Source organism: Artibeus jamaicensis, unplaced genomic scaffold, assembly GCF_021234435.1.
Source record: "Artibeus jamaicensis isolate MK-2021 breed Jamaican fruit bat unplaced genomic scaffold, CSHL_Jam_final scaffold_1964, whole genome shotgun sequence".
In the NCBI taxonomy this organism is placed as follows: Eukaryota; Metazoa; Chordata; class Mammalia; order Chiroptera; family Phyllostomidae; genus Artibeus; species Artibeus jamaicensis.
This window is the reverse complement of record NW_026522030.1, coordinates 46,345,978-46,365,045: the sequence shown is the minus strand read 5'-3', so window position 1 is coordinate 46,365,045 and position 19,068 is coordinate 46,345,978. Positions and strand designations below refer to the sequence as shown.

At 37.6% G+C, this 19,068-nt stretch overlaps 1 protein-coding gene across 17 annotated transcripts in view; it reads left to right on the top strand.

Moving 5' to 3' along the window:
* PTPRD (protein tyrosine phosphatase receptor type D) overlaps window positions 1-19,068 on the top strand; it is a 523,934-nt gene that overhangs the window by 207,407 nt on the left and 297,459 nt on the right. For all 17 annotated transcript variants that reach the window (XM_053656280.1, XM_037156783.2, XM_037156780.2 and 14 more), the window contains exons 3-4: window positions 10,587-10,732; window positions 13,953-14,094. In XM_053656280.1, coding sequence (XP_053512255.1) covers window positions 10,587-10,732; window positions 13,953-14,094 — 288 coding nt within the window. The remainder of the gene's footprint in view (window positions 1-10,586; window positions 10,733-13,952; window positions 14,095-19,068) is intronic.

Sequence of the window (19,068 nt, the reverse complement as noted above, 5' to 3'; positions counted from 1 at the left end):
GTGCACGCACGCGTGCCCTTCCGAGTTATAGCTGCGGGGAGTATGTTAGCTACCTTGCTGACCTATCAGTGTGGAGTTGATAGACGAGAAATTGTGGTCCATTTATTCCTAGAACAACTGTTAAGGCATAAACAATGAAGTAGAGTACAAATTTTATTCCTACAAGATGGATCTGTCTTACAGGAAATGATCTGGGCTTTTGCCAACTGTGCAACCCCTCCCTTTGGTCCGAGGGCGGGCGCTGGAACAGTTCATATCAGTTCATACAGGCTCGCAGCCTTTCAGCGCTTAGAGTCACATCAGCGGAGCATCTCTTCGGTTCGCTGCTGGTGTTTAAAGTGAAGCCAGTGGAGCCTATCTCTCTAGTTTCTCTTAAAAAATAATAAAACAAAATTAACTTAGTTGGTATATTAAAACGTTTTAAAAGTAATAAGATAAATATTCTGGAGATTGGTAACATAAAATTGGGCAAAATGGAGGAAAAAATGACAAAAATGTATTATTTTGCCACTCCAATTATATCAGCTCTCATGTTCCTTTTAAAATAAGCCAATTACCTTTCCTGTGTGATCCAATTTGCAGGTACATGATAAGCAGCAGGTTAGAATGAAGAGTAAATGATTACTTCTAATGATGATCAGGACATCTGATGTGATAAATTATGACTAATGAGTAAATTAGCAATGAATATGATGTAAATGAATCTGCTTTGAAAACTAACTGTACAAAAAGATGCTACTGGGTGGTAGGTAGAACCCCTTCCTTCCTTCCTTCCTTTTTCTCTTTTTTTCTTTCTTTTTTGGTCAAATATAGTGTTTGTGTTAAGTAGCCCTGTGAGTATATTACCATTTAGAGGGAACATGAAAAAAGCCAATAGATATTGTGCCATTTGCCTACACATTACTGAATGAGCTTGGGAAAAGGCATGACTTCTCATCTGTTTCAATGTAAGAGCTTTTATCACTCTGTTGAATGAAAACAGATGCACAGTCTTTGTATTTTGAATGCATAAGTAGGTAGTAAGCAAATCAGGGGCTTAAAGTGGAAAGTACTGAGTTAATATCTGAATGGTGCTGCTGATACCATGTTTTCATTAAGAATGAGTGACTCTGCCATAAGGAATGGTAAGAATAGCTTCACAGATTGTTTCGAAGGGTGATTCAAGACCGCTGGCGTGTCCTTTTGAAATTTATGCCACTAAAACCAGAGGTCAGTATGAGTGTCTTCTACCAAAACAGATGGCTGGTCTTATAAAGCATGTCAGTAGTTCAGAGAAGTTTTAGATCCCAGATGCTGTGAATGTAGGGGATTGTTTGCTTTGGTCACAGAATCCCTGGCTGTCTGTTAAGTGAAAAGTGATTGTGGTGAGACCATACAACTTTTACTGCTGTAAAACAAGTGTTTATGACCCAGGTATTAATGTTTCTTGAAATGAGATAAACTAGAAATTTATTTAACTACCATAAACTGACTGATTCATATGAAATTTCACCTTTACAAGATTTTTGAAAAGCAATTTGAAAGACTAAAATGAACTTGAATGTTTTGACCTTTTTAAATAGAAAATTAATTTCCATGACATTTAAGTACTGTTTTCAAAAGTTTCATTTTATAAATTCTTTTCCTTTTTTTCTCTTTCTTCATTGGTCTACTAATATTCACCACCAAGTGTTTTCCCTTAGACTGTGTTGTCCCAAGACAAGTAGAAACAGCAAGATTTGAGGGGTATTTGAAGAAGACTTTTTTAAGGGGGTGAATTTTCCAATTTCTTCCTAAAAACTGATCGATCACTTTATGACCTCCACTTTTCATCCCTTCTATTTAGCTAAAAAGGATAAAAATTTGACCAGTGAAATAGTGATAATTTTTAGTGTTATCAGTGGTCTAGGTAATTGGATTCTCTGATACATATTTCTGCTATGAATCCATGAGTTATTTGTAGCATATTTTAAATACTGTATATAAAGCCTCTAAAAAGTATAGTTTTTATCCAGTAATTATACATATAGAAATAGGTCATCCATATTAAAATTTGACCTGTATCAATGAATCACATACAGGGTAGACAAAAGTAGGTTTACAGTTGTGAGTACACACAACAGAGTTTATTCTCATATTCTTATTTATTAATTATTATATTATTTATGTGTGTTACAACAATAGACTTACTTTTGCCCACCCCTATATATAGGTTGTAAATTTATGGGAGGGTATAATTATTATAAGAATAACCACCCAAACATTTTATAACACTGGGAGGTTTGAAACAACCTACATATTTAACAGTAAATTAAAATACATCTACATGCTTAAAAATATAAAATTATATTCAATTTAAATATGTATTGGCAAAAAGATACAGAAATATATTTTAACTAAAATGCAGGCTATAATAACAACACAGCATGATCTTTTTGTGAAATGTATGTCTGGAAAGAGCATGGAAGTGATCTTAAAAATTGTTTGGAGGTGATCACCATTAGAATGCTTGAAAATGTATTCTTTTATTTATATTTTCTAACTTATGTATCCAGTACATGTGATAAACATATACCATCAGAAAAATAAATTCATTTTACTTAAGAATAAGAAGCACAAATAGAGCAGAGTGGAAAGGAGCTCTGTGATAACAATGAGCTGACATGTTACTCGTAAAAGAGACGAGGTCCATTGTACTACACTATACTTCTTCTGAATTCAGCTGTACAATACATAGATGCATGAATCTGTGATTTGACTATGCTACATTTTTCCAATTTTAGGCCTGGTATGGATCTATTAGTCTCTCTCCATATCACATCAATGTTTTGCAGGATCAATATGTGTTTTGTACAGTTTGCATTCTACAGCTGATTTATCAAGCTATGAGCAAAGGTAATTCAAATACAGGCAGTGTAGTCATGTTTACAACATTATTGTTTATCCTAAATACTCACATGCGTGTAGCCAAGGATTAAAGGGTATAGTGCTTCGGGGAGCTTTTTATCAAGTCCCTGTGTTCATTGAACACTCACTCTGTGCTGGGTGTGATTAGAAGACGTGGGACTTCGGTCATGAGCAGGTCACAGATTTTTTTCTTAAGGTTCTATCAGTATGGAGGGAGAGAAATACCTGCATAAAAGAGCTACAATAAAATTAATATGTTCTGACTCATGAGAGAAATTCAAGTGTGATAAGAGAGTTAAAAGGATAGTAGATTTTATCAAGACGGGAGAATCAAAGAAGACTTCAAGATACTTAATTTGGGTGAAAATGGAGAAAGTGTATAAATCCAAAAGTAGGGGAGAAGGCATTTTGTACAAGGGATTAGCATGTGTGAAGGCGTCCTGGCAGGGAATTTTAGGTTCTCGATGGGCAATAGTGGAAACACATTTTGAAAAAGAAGTTGGCAGCAGTCCTGAAAGATCTTAAAGGCCAAACTCAGTTTCTGGTTTTATTTGTCAGCAGGGAGCTATTAAAGCTCACTTATTTGTGTTTGCTTTTGTTTTGAGTGGAAGAAAGCTTTAATCAGAGAAGAGAGCATTAAAAAAACAACTCAAAGAACAAGATAGAAGGGAAGGGATCACTGGTAATGTGCAAAATAGTTGATAAACACACAAAGTAGGGCAGAGTGGCCGGGGGGGGGGGTACAGATATCATGGTATCAGTCAGTGAGTCTCAATCCCAGGTGAACGTTGGAATATTTTCAAAATTAATTGTGTAGCCCCACCCATTAATTGGTTTTCTGGGTTAATGGGTCTGGGGTAGGGTCTGAACACCTATAGCAGGTGTATGTGTGTATGTTTTTAGTTTCCCAAGTGATGCTAATGACCAGCTCAAAAAGAGTCTCCTAGCTACTGTTATGAATATGAAGAAGAAATGACACATCATAAAATCAGATCTTTAGGATTTAATAATAATAATTAAATAATTAATAATCAAATAGTAATTTAATTTAATATTTTGTCAGTGTACGTATCAATTCATTGTCAATTTAAATATTGATAGAGACAGGCATCTGTCTATTCAATGGGAGAATGCTTTAGTAGGCATTTTAAAGGGTTGAGAGTTGAAGCCTTAATAAAATTATTGGTGTGGGACATGCATAGAATCATGGAAATGCCTTGAAAAGGAAGAGAGGAAATTAATGTCAAGAACTTTAATGGGGTGTCTGTCTTTTTCCTTCATGAACAAACAGAAAGTATATGTAAAATAATACAAAAGTATCCTACTTACTAAATTTGGAGTTTATGTAATTCGTTTATGTATTTTGCAGCATTGATTTTTATTGACCAGGCATCATAGCTGATTCATCCCAAATTTCAATTGGCTCTTGGGAATTAGGAAAGAACCCCCCTAGGCAGCACGTTCTGGCAAACTTTCTTAACTAGTGGAAAATAACTGCTGTAATACCATACAAAGTATTTAACTAAACCCTTGAACGAACAGTCAGTATATGTTTTGTAGTCAATTAAAACAGATGTGAAGGTGTGTGCCAGCAGACTCACGCCACACCGTCTGTGCTGCGCACTTCCGCCTCTCCGTCCTCCATCCTGCACGGCGAAAACGTCAGCGCTTCCCCGTTAGGTCCGAAGTCCATGACTTGCTCTTAGTCTCAACGACCCTTCATTTGTGTTTTTCTTCTTTTCTCCCTCCTTCCTACTTTACTTACAAGTTTCTATAGTACTATCAGGTTTTCTGTAATTCTGTAAAATTAAAATAATGATATAGTCTTGCAGGACTATGGCAAATATCACATATAAGATATCTAAAACATTAGTCCAGTGCATGAAATTCACTATAGAGAAATTATTTTTAATCCCATTTTGAAATATGATGCTCCTTAAACCGAACTTTAAAACTAGTCAGTTGTTTTGAGGATTGTAGGAAGAAGAAAATATCAGAAATAACTCAAAACAAAGTCTGACTTTGAAGGTGTGGCCTGACTGTGGGTATGAGTGGTGGCCCTCTTCAGGTCCCACAGGATAGGAGAGGTGCCCCCACAGTCCCCAGTTTATGTCAGACAGCTGCGTGGACACCAGTCCAGCCGGAGGTTTGGGCTGTGATTCTGGTCCTCCTTAAGAGTTACACGTCAGCTTACCTCTCTTCTGCTCTGTCACCATCTTGGGACACTCTCCTCCCTACACTCCTACTCATTCATCAAATGAATCATAACATAAAATCCACCAGCCACAAACACTCTGGCCACTCCCTGCATTTGGGGCAGTGGCTCTAGGGTGTGCTGTGGCTGGAGGCAGAGGTGAAACCCTGTCGCAACAGTTCTTCTTCCCCTAAACCTTCAGACGGGGCCATTACCCTTAGAGCCACCCCAGCTCCACTTTTCTCACCCAGCCCCCAACGCCCCATTCCTGACCTCCACCCTGATACTTCCAGAGGAAGAGAGGACAGAGATGGGCCCGGTGGACAGTGCCATCAATTTGACAGCCACCTTTTAGGGAGGAAGCTGATGCCTGCAGCCAGAACTACCTACATGTTCTTACTGAACACTGTCTCACCCTCTCACTTAGTGTCAGTAATGGCACCATTGAACTTCCACTTTCAAGATTTTAGGTGCATGATTATGACAAATATCCCTTTAAAAACAAAACTCTCTATTTAAGGTAATGTTAATCAGCTGAAAGAAACAAAGCCAATTAGTTACATGCTGTTAGTTTTGTTCCCCATGCAACAAATTTCCTTGATGACTGCTGAAGCAGCTTATTCATTAGAATCAAATTAGACAAATGGCACCCTCATTTCTTCTCTTCACTGTTGTAGCATGCGGGCCTTTCTGTGAACCTGTTGTAAGTGATTCTCACTTGTTCAGTCAAGTAACTTCAAGCATGAGTTGTCCGATTAACCTTTAAGAATTTATTCTAAGTTCCTTTTTGTGTGGATGTCACTAGTAGATTTCAACGGTTCTCCCTTGTTAATGCCTAGCCCTGTTTAATGTAATATACTAAAGGGAGGGTGTTGTCCTCCATAGAACAATTTGTTAAGGAAGGTCAAAGGCAGTTTGCTGTTCTTGATTGGTTCTATCGCCTGAATTTAATACCCAAAAGTGTACATCAGTCTTATCACCTTGTCTTTGGAGAGCTTAGCAACTTAAAATCTGATACAACATCAAAATATTACCATTATTAGAAGCCAAGTGACTCTATATTTGTTACACATTAAGAAACAACCTAACCTCTTAGAAGCAAACATCCGCCAGCAGCGTGTGGCTCCCCCTTGAACTGTGTAGGGAATAATTATCTGCCAGATTCCTGGAGTTACTCTCTGCTCTGCAAGTACATCCTGAGAATGTGGCCCTTGGAAACAGCAAGTGAACATGGCGGACGCGTTCTAGAACAGCCATGCCTCTCTTCTGACTCATATGCATGTTTAGCTTCTCTATTTTCCATTTAGAAAATAGACTTTCTGGGTCTAACTGTAATTCGACCTCTGCCATGCCTGGCATTAGTTTAATAAAAGGTCATATTCCTCACTTGTCAAAACCAGCTTGAGCAGAACTGCATTTTTGCAAAGCACAGTGCTGGCAGCTTTAGGGGGACAGAAATAGCAGCTACAGGAATGGAAGGTCCCCTAAATATGGTGATTTAATGATTTAATGACTTTCCCCCATCTTTATACTCTTGTTTTTTTCTTTTTTTCCCCTTAGACCAAGGGTAATTTTGATGGTTGTATCATATGAGATAAACCTGAGTATTTTCATTATTCAGACCCGAGGCTGTCCTATGGTGTGACTTTAGTAGAAGTTTTTGCTTTATGCTTTTACTTGGATAATCTTTTCTTTCTTCCCAGAGTATGACTTAAATTTGGGCAGTATCCATGACAAGAGAAAGTGAGAGATTCATTTAGTTTCCTTTATAAACCTGAGATACAGAGAAGCGGAAGTGGGTGCTCTGATCGATATCGCCCCTCTGAGAATAAAGGTTTTACTCGCCTCGGGTGTTTGATGCAGTTATTAAGTTGAGTCTTGTCTCTCTTCTCTCTCCTTTGGCCAGCTGCCTAGCCAGCACTGACGGCATCAGACTTAGAGTTTCACCCACCAGGATGATTATTTGTGCAGCAAACATGCTTACTGAAAAGATTTTACTCTATTTTCTGGTATCGTAAATTTGTCTGGTAGAATGATGACTTTTTTATGTGGTTTGGATTTTGTACACAAATAGAGAAAAATTAACATCAGATATGTGAGAAAGTCATGATTTTCTGGTATGTAAAAGGCTAATATCTTTCATATTTAAAAAACAAACAAATAAATAAGAAAATGTGTATAAGCACTTATGCCTTTTTTTATCCTCACCAGAGGACTTTATAAAAAAGTCTTTTGTTGTTATTCTATTACAGTTATGCCAATTTTTCTCCATTGCCCTCCTCTGCCCAGCTCACCCACTGTTCCCACAGTTAATCTTCACACTGTTTATGTGTACAGGTCGTTCATTTTTTCATTGCTTTTAGAGGGAGAGAGGAAGGGAGAGAAAGAGAGAGAGAAACATTAATTGGTTACCTTCTCATGTGTGCCCCCACAGGGGATTGAACCCGCAACCTGGGTGTGGACCCTGACTGGGAATTGAACTTGTGACTGTTAGGTCTATGGGATGAAGCTCCAACCAGCTGAGCCACACTGGCCAGGCCCTTGCGGTGCCTTTTTAATGTAGTGTGATCTTTCATTTTGTTGTTTTTTAGGAGTAAATCTAAGGGCTCTTTTTAGGATGCTGTTTGGAAGAATACCCAGTCACCGTCGTGGTAGTAGGATTTGAGAAAACAGTCACAAATCTGAAACAGATTCTGATTATTTTAAATAAACTTTCCACAGTTCAGTAGGTCAATTCCATCACTTCCATTACTTGACTTCATCTCTGGAAGTAACATCCTCACAGTAGCATTGAGTGGTCATATCTTTGACAGATATTATACTTGTCAGTACTAGCATGAACATTTCAAGGTATGACCTGAAAATGGAAATAAGGAGGAAACACACTTGAACATTGGAATGTTCAAGTACATGGGAGTCCCCTCCCCAAGTACATGGGAGTTTACCGTTTCTGCTTTCCATTAGAAGTGAGGTTTCTATCTTTAATGCTAATTTGATGTTTTAATGTCCCTACTCTTCCGCAAGAACTTGCTCCAGTGGCCATTGCTTGTTCTCAAATGACCAGACCCCTCTAATGTTCTTCATTCTTTGTTATGAGAAGTGAGATCCCGGCCCCTAAAAAAAAATCTTAGTACAGTGAAAATGGCATCCTATATTTTATTATTTGTATTATTTAATTTATTCTACTACTTAATTTCTGATTAGTAGTACATAGTCATTTTCATTAAGATTTACTTCATTCACATGTTCTTGCAAGAAATTTTAAAATAAATAGGAAAGCAGGTTGTTAAAACTGATATTTTTCAGGGCTAATTTTTTTAAGTTAAGGGCTTTGAAAAGGAAGGTACTTAAAAATGCCAGTATTGTAGCATTATTTTTAACAGTGTTTTCAGGGCAGTTCCCTAAGAATTTTAGTTACGTAATTATGTTTTCCATCTTCAAGGCTGACAAATAGGCAGTTATTATCAATTTGCATTGGTTGCAACAGCAAAATGATAAACATAAAAAATTCTAATTCCTTTTTTGTTCATTTTCAGAAGAGCGACATCAGTGTACAGTTGCTTTTTTCCTCAGTCCATGTCAGGCCATTCCAAGTGCTCCCCACAGTTCTGGTGATCACGCCGTCTGCACCGCCTGCCCCAGATGCGGGATGTGCGGCCTGCGGGGTCCTCAGAGCCCCCCTTCCCCCCTACTGTTTCTGAACAAACAGGGGCCCACATGCCACCCGTGTCATTATCAATATGTTGAATTTACTGATGAGTGAAGACTCATTTCCCAGCAGTAGCATTGCAAAAGTGCCTCTCAGCTTCTCATTTCCTTCCCTCCTTGTGGAAATGCCACACTAAGCTAGGAAACATGAAATAGGAAGGGATCGCTGCGAAATAATTTATTTCACACTTCATCTTTTTAACGTAAAGAAACAGGAAATTTCTTTACCTTAAAAAACAGAATCAGCAAAAAGTTCCCACCCCCACCAAGGTGCTACATATCATAATAGTGGAGCTGATGGGACTCTGGCTTCCCAAGAAAACCAAGAAGAGAGTCAGAACCCACCACCAGGCCGGGAGGAGGGTCTCGTGGTCACAGGGAGAGCAGATAGTGGTGAGGAGCACACAGGGATGAACTTCGTCACGTCATCCTTCACAGAGTCTGGGGACTGCTTCCAACATAAATGTTAGCTATAGTAACTTTAAACCACCCTTCAGTAGAGTATAACTGAAAAACAGAAGAGAAGAAAAAACTGTACCAGGGATAAGAAAAAGGAAAATAAAATAGAAAAGTAAAATGTTTTTCAGTTTAAAAATGTCCAACTCTAACATAATTTTAGAAACCCAAAGATGCAAGAAAAAGGTAAAACAATAGGAAAAATAATTACAATACCTTCTCTCAAGCCACCATCAATAGTGTTTTAGCATATTGGTCACAACTTTTTTGGCAGGTTATTTTTGTTATCTTATACCCCTCATATATATTTTTGTATGGTGTCCTTGTGGCTTATCATCAGTCATAAGTATTTGTCATGTCATATAAAAACTTCTAAGACGTAACATTTACTATTCGCATGGTGTTTCATTATTTTGCCTTGGTTTGCATCACCATCGATTCCTATAATATTTTATATTTATGGTGCTTATAATTTTTGCTAAATAAATGACATGATGATTATCCTTGTGCATAAAGTTTTAACTATATTTTATAGGACTCATAAAAGAGTTCTAGGTTTGAAACACAACATGGATAATAAGTACAAGTTTCAGGAGATGGTAAATGTTATGAGCACTTAAAGGAGACAGAGGGCTTTAAAGAGCCTCCAAATTCTGGACTTTCAAGCTTAGGAATCTTGGACACTACATCTTTGTTAACAGAAACTCTTTTTTCTTTGCTGTGACTTTGGAGGCTTCTTGACTCCTCCAAAGGTAAATGTGGAGTCAAGTTTTAAGTAAGGCAGCTCATAATATCTGAGCTGGAGGATCACTTAACCACTCTCCCCATTGCTGTTTCCTGCCACACCTTCTCATTCAGGGCTATATTTCTTGTCTCTCTAAGATTTCCTCGAATTTCTCTTCGATGTCACTAATTTTAATAGCTTAGCAGTGGCAGTGCTGCTTTCTGGCCATGTCCTGATAGCAGCATCAAATCAAAGAGCTAAAATTTTACTCACTTTGATTGATGAGCTCATTTTGTTACAGGGGACAAATTGGATTTTTAAAAAATACTGGGTGATAAAAAATTAATGTGTGATGGTGCTTTTCTAATGTTATTGGATCTCTGCCTTCATACACATTACAGCGGTAAAAGCACGAGCTGATAACTTGACCAGAAAGTCACCCCCTCCCCATTCAGTTACCCCCAAAGTAAAAGTTGCTTTTCTAATTTTGTAAGCTGGCACATTTAAGTATGTATGTTTGTATGTAGGTATTGGTGGGAATGGGTCAAGCTGTGGCAATGGGGTAATAATCTGTGTTTTAATGTTTCATCTAATTGTGATTATTTCTTTTTATTTCAGCACCTCCAAGGTTTACGCGAACTCCTGTTGAACAGATAGGGGTCTCTGGTGGAGTTGCCTCTTTCATTTGCCAAGCTACAGGAGACCCAAGACCTAAAATTGTCTGGAACAAAAAAGGAAAGAAAGTCAGCAATCAGAGATTTGAGGTATTAGGTCCATTGTTCTGTTTCTCTGGGGGGAAGAATGTATCTTCTGTACCTTTGGTTTGAATGTTACTTGTTTGTTTTACCCTGTTGTAAAGCCTCATAATCCCTCCAATATGGCATTCTTTATGTTACATGCCATGAAAAATCCAATGTTAGATGGCTTTTAAAGAAAGGGAATTTGGAGGTTCGGATCTCTGACTTTGTCTCTGCATATACCAAGGCTCAACTAGTGTTCCCAGCGTGTCTGTTAGGCTCACCCTCAGAACGCTTCCTCCTAAGACTGCAAAATGCAGTCTCTCATTCTCCCACAACTGAAATTAGAGGATCTGTGACCACTTCCTATGCCATTGTTTTTCTGTGTCATCAGCTCCTGCTGAGTTACATGTGCACCCCTAAACCAATCTGTGTGGAAGCTGGATGGAACTCTTTAAGTTAATTAGAACCTACCTCTGTTGCTGGGAATGCAGTCAGTCCCATTCAGCCCCATGGGATGGAATGAGGGAGCCGCGTTTTGTTCCCATTACAGGAATTACGGGGATGGCTACTGGGCAGCATATGAAGTACACATTGCACCCATGTTTTACAAGTAGCACGAACTAGAATGAGAAATTTGCCCTAATGTGTTAATATAAAGTCGTACTCTCTAAGAAACATATGCAACCAGGTTGGTTTTGCAGTTAAATCTATTGCAGAATTTTCTTTATTTAAGAAAGCGCAGTACGATGAAAATGATGAAACATAATATAGATTTTTTTTTGTTATTTGTGAGGAAACTTATGGTTTAGAAATTCATTCATTCTGGAGGAGGAAAAAATAGTTGTTAAGCTATGCAGAAAAATTTTGGAAGAAGCACAAAATACTATGCTTGGAACTTCAGATATAAAAAGGATAGCTTGATTATCAGATGATACTAAGACCTCCCAATGTAAAACTCACTTCCTCATACTTGATGGCCTTCTTCACAAATTGGCAAATTAGAGGCAATTCCTACATAAAAGAAACATAGCAACTACAAAGTTCAGAACTGTTTGATAATATTTCTTTTTCACCAGTAATTATAGAGTGATAAATGGTCTAAATGCACAATTAATCTAATTAATTAAAGTAGTAAAAAATAAAATCTGGCGTATAGTTTACAGATGAAAAATTATAATCGTTGAAATCAGAGACCTATAGTGATTTAAAAATGAACAAAAAATATCTTAAATAATCTTTGGGGACTCTTTCTTACATCCAGTAGAAAATAATGTGTGTGCACACCTTTGATGCACATTTTGAAAAATTTAAATGAAATTATTATTTTGTCGAAGAGTAGCTTGATGTCATGCTCACTAATGATGATGGCTTCTTAACAAAATCATGTTCCAAAGATTATCATAGTAAACATTGAAAGCATGAGCTGTGTTTAGCATATAATTCTTAATGAGGGTCACATAAATATATTCAAGGAACATGTTTTATTTTTACCCAAACTCCTTAATCAAATGGTATCAAGTCTTAGATAAAGAATCCTTAATATCTGTAACATTATATATGGCTGTTTTTGGTCTCACTCATTGATAAGGCCAATGAAAGCAGGGGGTTAGGCTGAGTTTGCTTCCTCCTATATCTGCAGTGCCAAATACAGTGTCCGGCCTAGATTAGATACACATCATTCAATACCGGGAATTCAATAGAGTTCAAATCCGAAATGGTAACACCAGCTTTAACATGTGGTACAGTGCTTGTCGTTAAGAGTTTAGGTCTAAATCTGGGTAATAGTTCAGAAAAGTAAACATGTGATGGCTGGTAACAATCAGAATTTAAACTGGTATTAAAGATATTTAAATAGGATGCTCATAAATAATTTTTTAATTTAAATATTTATATTTAGAGAGGGGGAAACATCAATGTATGTTTGCCTCTCATGCGCCCCCTACTGGGGACCTGGTCTGCAACCCAGGCATGTACCCTGCCTGGGAATAGAATTGGCGACCCTTTGGTTCACAGGCTGACACTCATTCCACTGAGACACACCAAGCAGAGCTTTATAAATAATTTTTAAAGATTGTGGAATATTTGACAAAGATTCTCATAACTGAAACAAGATGCGTAGTAGATTCATTCTAAGTGTGTGCTTAATAGAGTTGAAAATAAATTGTGGCACATTGACAAATGGGACATTTTGGCTATCTTTGTGAATTTCAAACATAAAGAAAATGTAGAAAGACTTGAAGTGGACATATTTAAAAAATATTCCACCTTCTTCATATGCGGCATAAAAACTTATACATAAAATCTGGGACTGTACATCCATAAATATATGTATAAGGCATCCTCTATGTTTTCATAATTTAAACTCATGCACGTATTATTCACAAGGAATCGCATGGAAAAAGCACAGCCTCTCCATGAACAGCTGCAAAAATTCAGCATAGTTATAGAAAGACAGGGAGAGGACTCCATGGTTTCGAGTGCATATTTATTAATATCATCATCGCTGTTTAAAAGTAGTACTTCAACTAGCTGATAAAAAGTTAGGATTGCTAAACTCTCTCAGAGTAGAGTTCATAATGGTAGTGAATTCAGGGCTTACTGTTTAGGGCATTAATTTTCTGCCTGGTGAAGCAAGCCTCCATTTTACAGCAAGAATGCCCTAAAAATGCAGAAAATGCTAAGCTAGAACAAACACTGGAATGATTTATGGCAAAATTAATGCATGCCATCAGGCTCTTGGGCTGCCTAAGGATTAGATTTATGCAGTTCTCTTCATGGTTCACTCATCTATACTGTTCAGGCGGAGACACTTTAAACTGGAAGAGATATTGGTAGTGGCATGCGTTATTTCTTCACCTCACACTCCAATCATTGAATGAATCCGCATGTGCATATGTGTTTAAAGAGACAGAATACTTTGAGTTCATCTATCATAATTCATAGGATCAAATTGCCCTAGATAAAACCTGCTAAAACATTTTCGTGACTAAGCCCTGGATGGTTTTCAGCAGAGACTGCAACCTACCTTGTTGCATGTGTCATTCCATGTCTTTTCCTCTTCATTCAGTGGGTTCGTTCCATTAATCCAAATATCCTGTTTCGCCATTGCATCAAAATTCGGTCTCCAAATGCTGCTGAGTTTATTCTGGGCCTGAAGGCTGCTGGTTCACCACTTCCTTGAGAGGTTTAGCTGGGAGGTGAACAATTGTGACAACGCCTGTGACAGCTGTGTTTCTTCTAATAGGTAATAGAGTTTGACGATGGATCTGGATCAGTTCTCAGAATACAGCCCTTACGGACTCCAAGGGATGAGGCCATTTATGAATGTGTGGCCTCAAATAGCGTCAAAGACATCATTGCAACTACCAAACTCACAGTTTTGCGTGGTAAGTACTCAAGTGCAAGGTTGTTGCTTGTGTCCCAGGTGTTCTTTTGTAGAGCCAATAGAAAGACCAGCATTATCCCGACACTTACATTGGAAATGAATTGAAATAAAATGTTTATAAGAACTCAATTTTTAAATTCATAGTAAGTGCCTTTTCTCAGAAAGTCTGAAAGATGCAAATCAGAGGGACAAAAGAAAAATCTCAAGGAAGTGCTGATTTTGAATTTCAGATACCATTTCGATTTTGGTAGCGAACTCAGAGCGAAAACAGGGTTTGCTACCGTTCTGCATGTTAACATGGTGTGTGGAGATTTCATACTGAAGCGAGCAACTGCTTTTTACAAATTGCCGATGCCGACCTTGATGTTTGCAAAATTAAAGGAACGTTCTCTACCTACAGATGTGTTGCTCTTAGGCAGAGGAATGAAAACCAAGAAAGGCACCTTTCTTTAAGTCAAAAGGGTGTTTTTATTTCAATCTTTTATGTTTCTTGAACCGGCACCTCTTGATGCAAAGTGACTCCAGCTATGTGGCTTCTGCAGTTTGACTGAAATGTGGATGACATGGCAAATCTCCAGTACCGTGTGTCTCCTCGCCAGACTTCTTTCAGAATGACAGTCCTGGAGGATCAAGGATAATGATTACTAACACCCTGTTGCATTTCTAATTCAGCGGTTTGGGTGGAAATTAGAACATTACTTGATTTGGCTTGCCTAGTCATTGACATTTCCAGGCTAACTTCTGTGCCTGTCTGTTTTTCTATCACACACACTTTTATTTGTTTTGATTAGCTTTTAACCTCATTTTTGCTTGATTGTACAACTTATGGGAACAGACTTTCTTAAAATGAAGGGAATTGGAAAGAAGGGATGGAATTTGGTATTGGGGGAGCATATGTGGATTAAGAATATTTCTCCTCCAGTTTACTTTCTTTCCATCGAGGGATTTATTTAACTTTATATGTTTTATAAATTCAAAAACAGTTTCTTCTAGATCTATTTATGTAGTACCAAAGTTAATTGGTTAATCCAGGAAGCTTAAAAATTAAATTATTTACATGTATTTACTGAAAGATATTTTATTTTATTTTTAGATTTTATTTATTTATTTTTAGAGAGGAAGGAAAGGAGAAAAGGAAACAGCAATGTATAGTTGCCTCTCATGCGTCCCCTGCTGGGAACTGGCCTGCAACCCAGGCATGTACCCTGACCTGGAATCGAACGGCAATCGCGAGGTTCGCAGGCCCGCGCTCAAATCCACTGAGCTACACCAGCCAGGGCCTGAAATATATTTTAGATAATATAAACATCTTAGTCTCAGGGGACATATTAGGCAACCGAATATAGGTATTTTAAATACTTGTGATAGAATGCTGCTTAAAAACAAGTCAGGTTTGAGCTATATTTTTGTCATTATGACAAGCTCAGTTCACATAGGAAGTTCTTTGCCCCCCTAAAAACGCATAGAGATGTTGATAAAATATCTGAAAATAAAATTAAATGCATGGTTAGGCTTGCAAAGAAGAAAGAAATTTCCAGAGGCTGAAAACAAAGAGAATCTTGGAGCAGATATCCCAAGATAATAACCAAATGGATTGTATGCTTTAGGACTGGAGTTTTCTCTCTCCAGCAGGACATAGGCCTATAGAAAATAAGGCGGAAGGAAGAGGAGAGAGATCAGCTTTCCTAATAAAGGGGAGCATTCTGGTGCACTTCCTGCAGTGCCACACTGAGAACCCAGAAGCTAACGTGCAAGCTGGTCAGAAACAGTGAATCCCGGAGAGTGTGGGCAAGGCTGCCATGAAGCACTCACCTCTGAGAGACACCCCCAGTTCATGGCATTCAACCCAGATAAGCTCATTCACTTAAGCCCAGATGGGCTCATAGGTACCAAGTTTAGAGCATGAAAGCCAGTTCCCACTCACAGTGGACAGGAAGCCCAATCAGTGAAAGTAGAAATCAGTCTGTGAGCTACAGACAACTGAACTGTATGAGTGGGTTTTAGAACTATATTTTAAATACCTGAAAGGGTAAAGGAAGGAGTACAATCTGTCAAACAAGAATCGGACATTACGAAAAAAGGAGCGGACAGAAGTTTGAAGCTATATTTTAGAACTGAAAGGAGCCTTAGACACTGTTATACACGTTATAATACAAACTATAAGAAATATGTACCTATGTTAATATGCACACATATTCACATAACTTAGATACAAGGTCTAAAAATTGTAGAATCTTTTTTTGAAGCAAAATCCAACTCATTTGTTGATCTTTTAAAAATTTTAATTTTCACTTATTCACCTAAGGTAGAATTAATGCTATTATTTAGAAAGTGTATTACAAAGGTATAATGAAATTTATTAGGAATTTTTTGTTTGTTTTGGTTTTGTTTTGCCTTCTAAGTTTGGTGAACAAATTCTTTAAACAGAAACGATGACAGTCATTGGCTTGATTTAGTTTTTATGCATTTGATGAAGACGTTAACAAAAAGTTGAAGGAAAATACAACTTAACGTAAACATTTACATGCAGGTATGTTTTTCTGCCTCTCAGCTAACTAGGGTTCCCCAATCTCATCTGCTTATTTCCAACTAGCTCCCACATAAAACAAACACATTTGAAAATTTTAATATGATCTTGACTTTCTATGGGCGTATCTGTCATATGTAAGTATACTTGTATGAAAATTTATGATTCTAGTAAAGTAGTCAAGCCTTATTTTTTTAAAGACTAAGTTTAGCAATGTTGGAAATGTTTCATGAGAAAAACTCAAAAGTATTTTGGATAATGGAAAAGGAGTCTAAACATAACCCTAAAATAGAATGCTTTCATATCTTCATGTAGGGTGAAGTCAGTGGGATTGAAAATTATATTTGTTTCTTAGATTATTTCTTTGGTTAACATTTAAAAATAACTATTGATAATTCTATTAATAAGCATCTTCTTTAAATGTCCTAATGGTAAACTGACATTCATAGAATATGGACATCATGCGCAACTAATGAAAGTGGAGGGTTTTACATCACACCTGATGGGTTTGAGCCCATTGTGAGTAGCTTTGTCTTACACATGGCACTGGTGGGCACCCCTTTGGCTCTGCAGTGGGTGAAGACTGCTTTACTCTTGTCATCAGATGCCCAAGTGGTCCCCATGGATCATTTACATTTTCCCCACTTTGCTGACCACGTCAAACTTGTGCCAACTGCCCTGATGGGTTTTGTCTAAGTGGACTGGATGGAGATCACTGATTTATTTCACACAGGCTACTAAAGAACCTAATTAATTGCAGATTTAAACATCTGACATGGGTGGCTAATGCAGGAGATGTTGAAATAATACTCTGACCACCTATGTGCATTGAAGGGAATATTTCAAGGAAAACTTTCCCTCTGTAGCTCATTTTAAATCACCCTAGCTCTGAAAAACTGTTTTCATAAGGAAGGATAACTACAAGCTCCGGCTGAACATGCCCTGGAATGAGCTATTTAGGCAATTACCGCTTATACACTGTAGGCTGTAGTTTATAGAAGAAGTAGTGGGGAAGGGGAGATTTAAATGCCGTACTTACAGCCTCTACCTCATTTTTTAGGTGGTTTTATTTTATTTTATTTTTTTAGTCGTGGCCCTGGCTGTGAGAACAAGAAACTACTAGCTCTCTAGTTCTATAGTATTTTTAGGAGGGTGAGTGTATCTATCACACCACATGTTTTCCCTGCCCAACCGAGCTTTAAGTGAAGTTCTCTTTAAGTGAGCGCCTCAGATGTCATGCAGAGGTTATTTAGGGCTGAGCCCAACCTAAATGTAGAATTCTACTAGGGGCTTTGGATTGGCTATTACACTTTTGGTGAGGGGTACGAGTAGAAGCAGAGAGAGTGTTTTAAGAAGAGGAAGCATAATCTAGAGGGAATTGGCTCTTCCTGAATCTTTGATTCACTGGTCATAATTTCTTTATGACCAAAGATATCAGGAGGAAAACTTGTAATATAAATTTATGCAATGCTAGCTGGGGATGTAATTGTTCTCTCAGATACATTATCAGCCACTGGGCAGGGAAAATGAAGTATCACCATCCAAAGACTTTGTAAGAGCGAGCCAAGAAACACCTGCCTCTCAGGCAAGCAGAAAGATACTGAGAGTTCTTTCTTCTTGCTCAAATAATTCCCGTTCTACAAGAGAAGTTATAGAAAATTTAATCGAGTTTGCCTCTGATTATATGATTAAATGTCATGTTCTTGAATTTATTTTTTATGAAATCAGAAAAATACACATTTTTGTCATCATCCATAACAGTATGTAATGTTTTTTTTTTTTACTTTTTAAGTTTAGTGGGTTATTTTCCAAGACTTGTTCATTCCCAAGTAGCGCTGCCCTCAGACCACCATCTACACTAACATGAAATGGGACATAAAAGTGGGGGGGGACAAAAGTAGTTTTATAGTTGTATATACACGAAACAGAGTTTATACTTGTTTCATTATTTATTAATTATTATTTTCCATATGAACAACTGTAAGCCTACTTTTGCCCCACCCTGTATATAACATTGTTGCTCTTGTCTACTCATAGGAAATAAGTTTACTCACAGAACACATACAAAATAAAACATCGTCTAAAGTGAGGTGAGTGGCCCTGGTCGGGTTGCTCAGTTGGTTAGACATCATCACCATGGCCGCGGTTCTGGGTCCACAGCCGCGGTTCTGGGTTCATCCTGGTCAGAGCATGTACAAGAATCTACCAGTGAATGCATAACGCTCTCCCTCTCCCCTTTCCTGTCTCTCTCTATAAAATTAATAAATAAAAAATTTTAAAAAAAAGTTTGCTGACCAAAAATGAGATGAATTAGTTATCTAGATTATGAAACAATACTTATTTATATTTGAGTACCTCCTCTACATAAATGCATCATATTTTATGAATAACCATCGTCAAGACACAGGACAATATGCAAAAGTCCTCAAGTTTAAATCTCTAGTAATT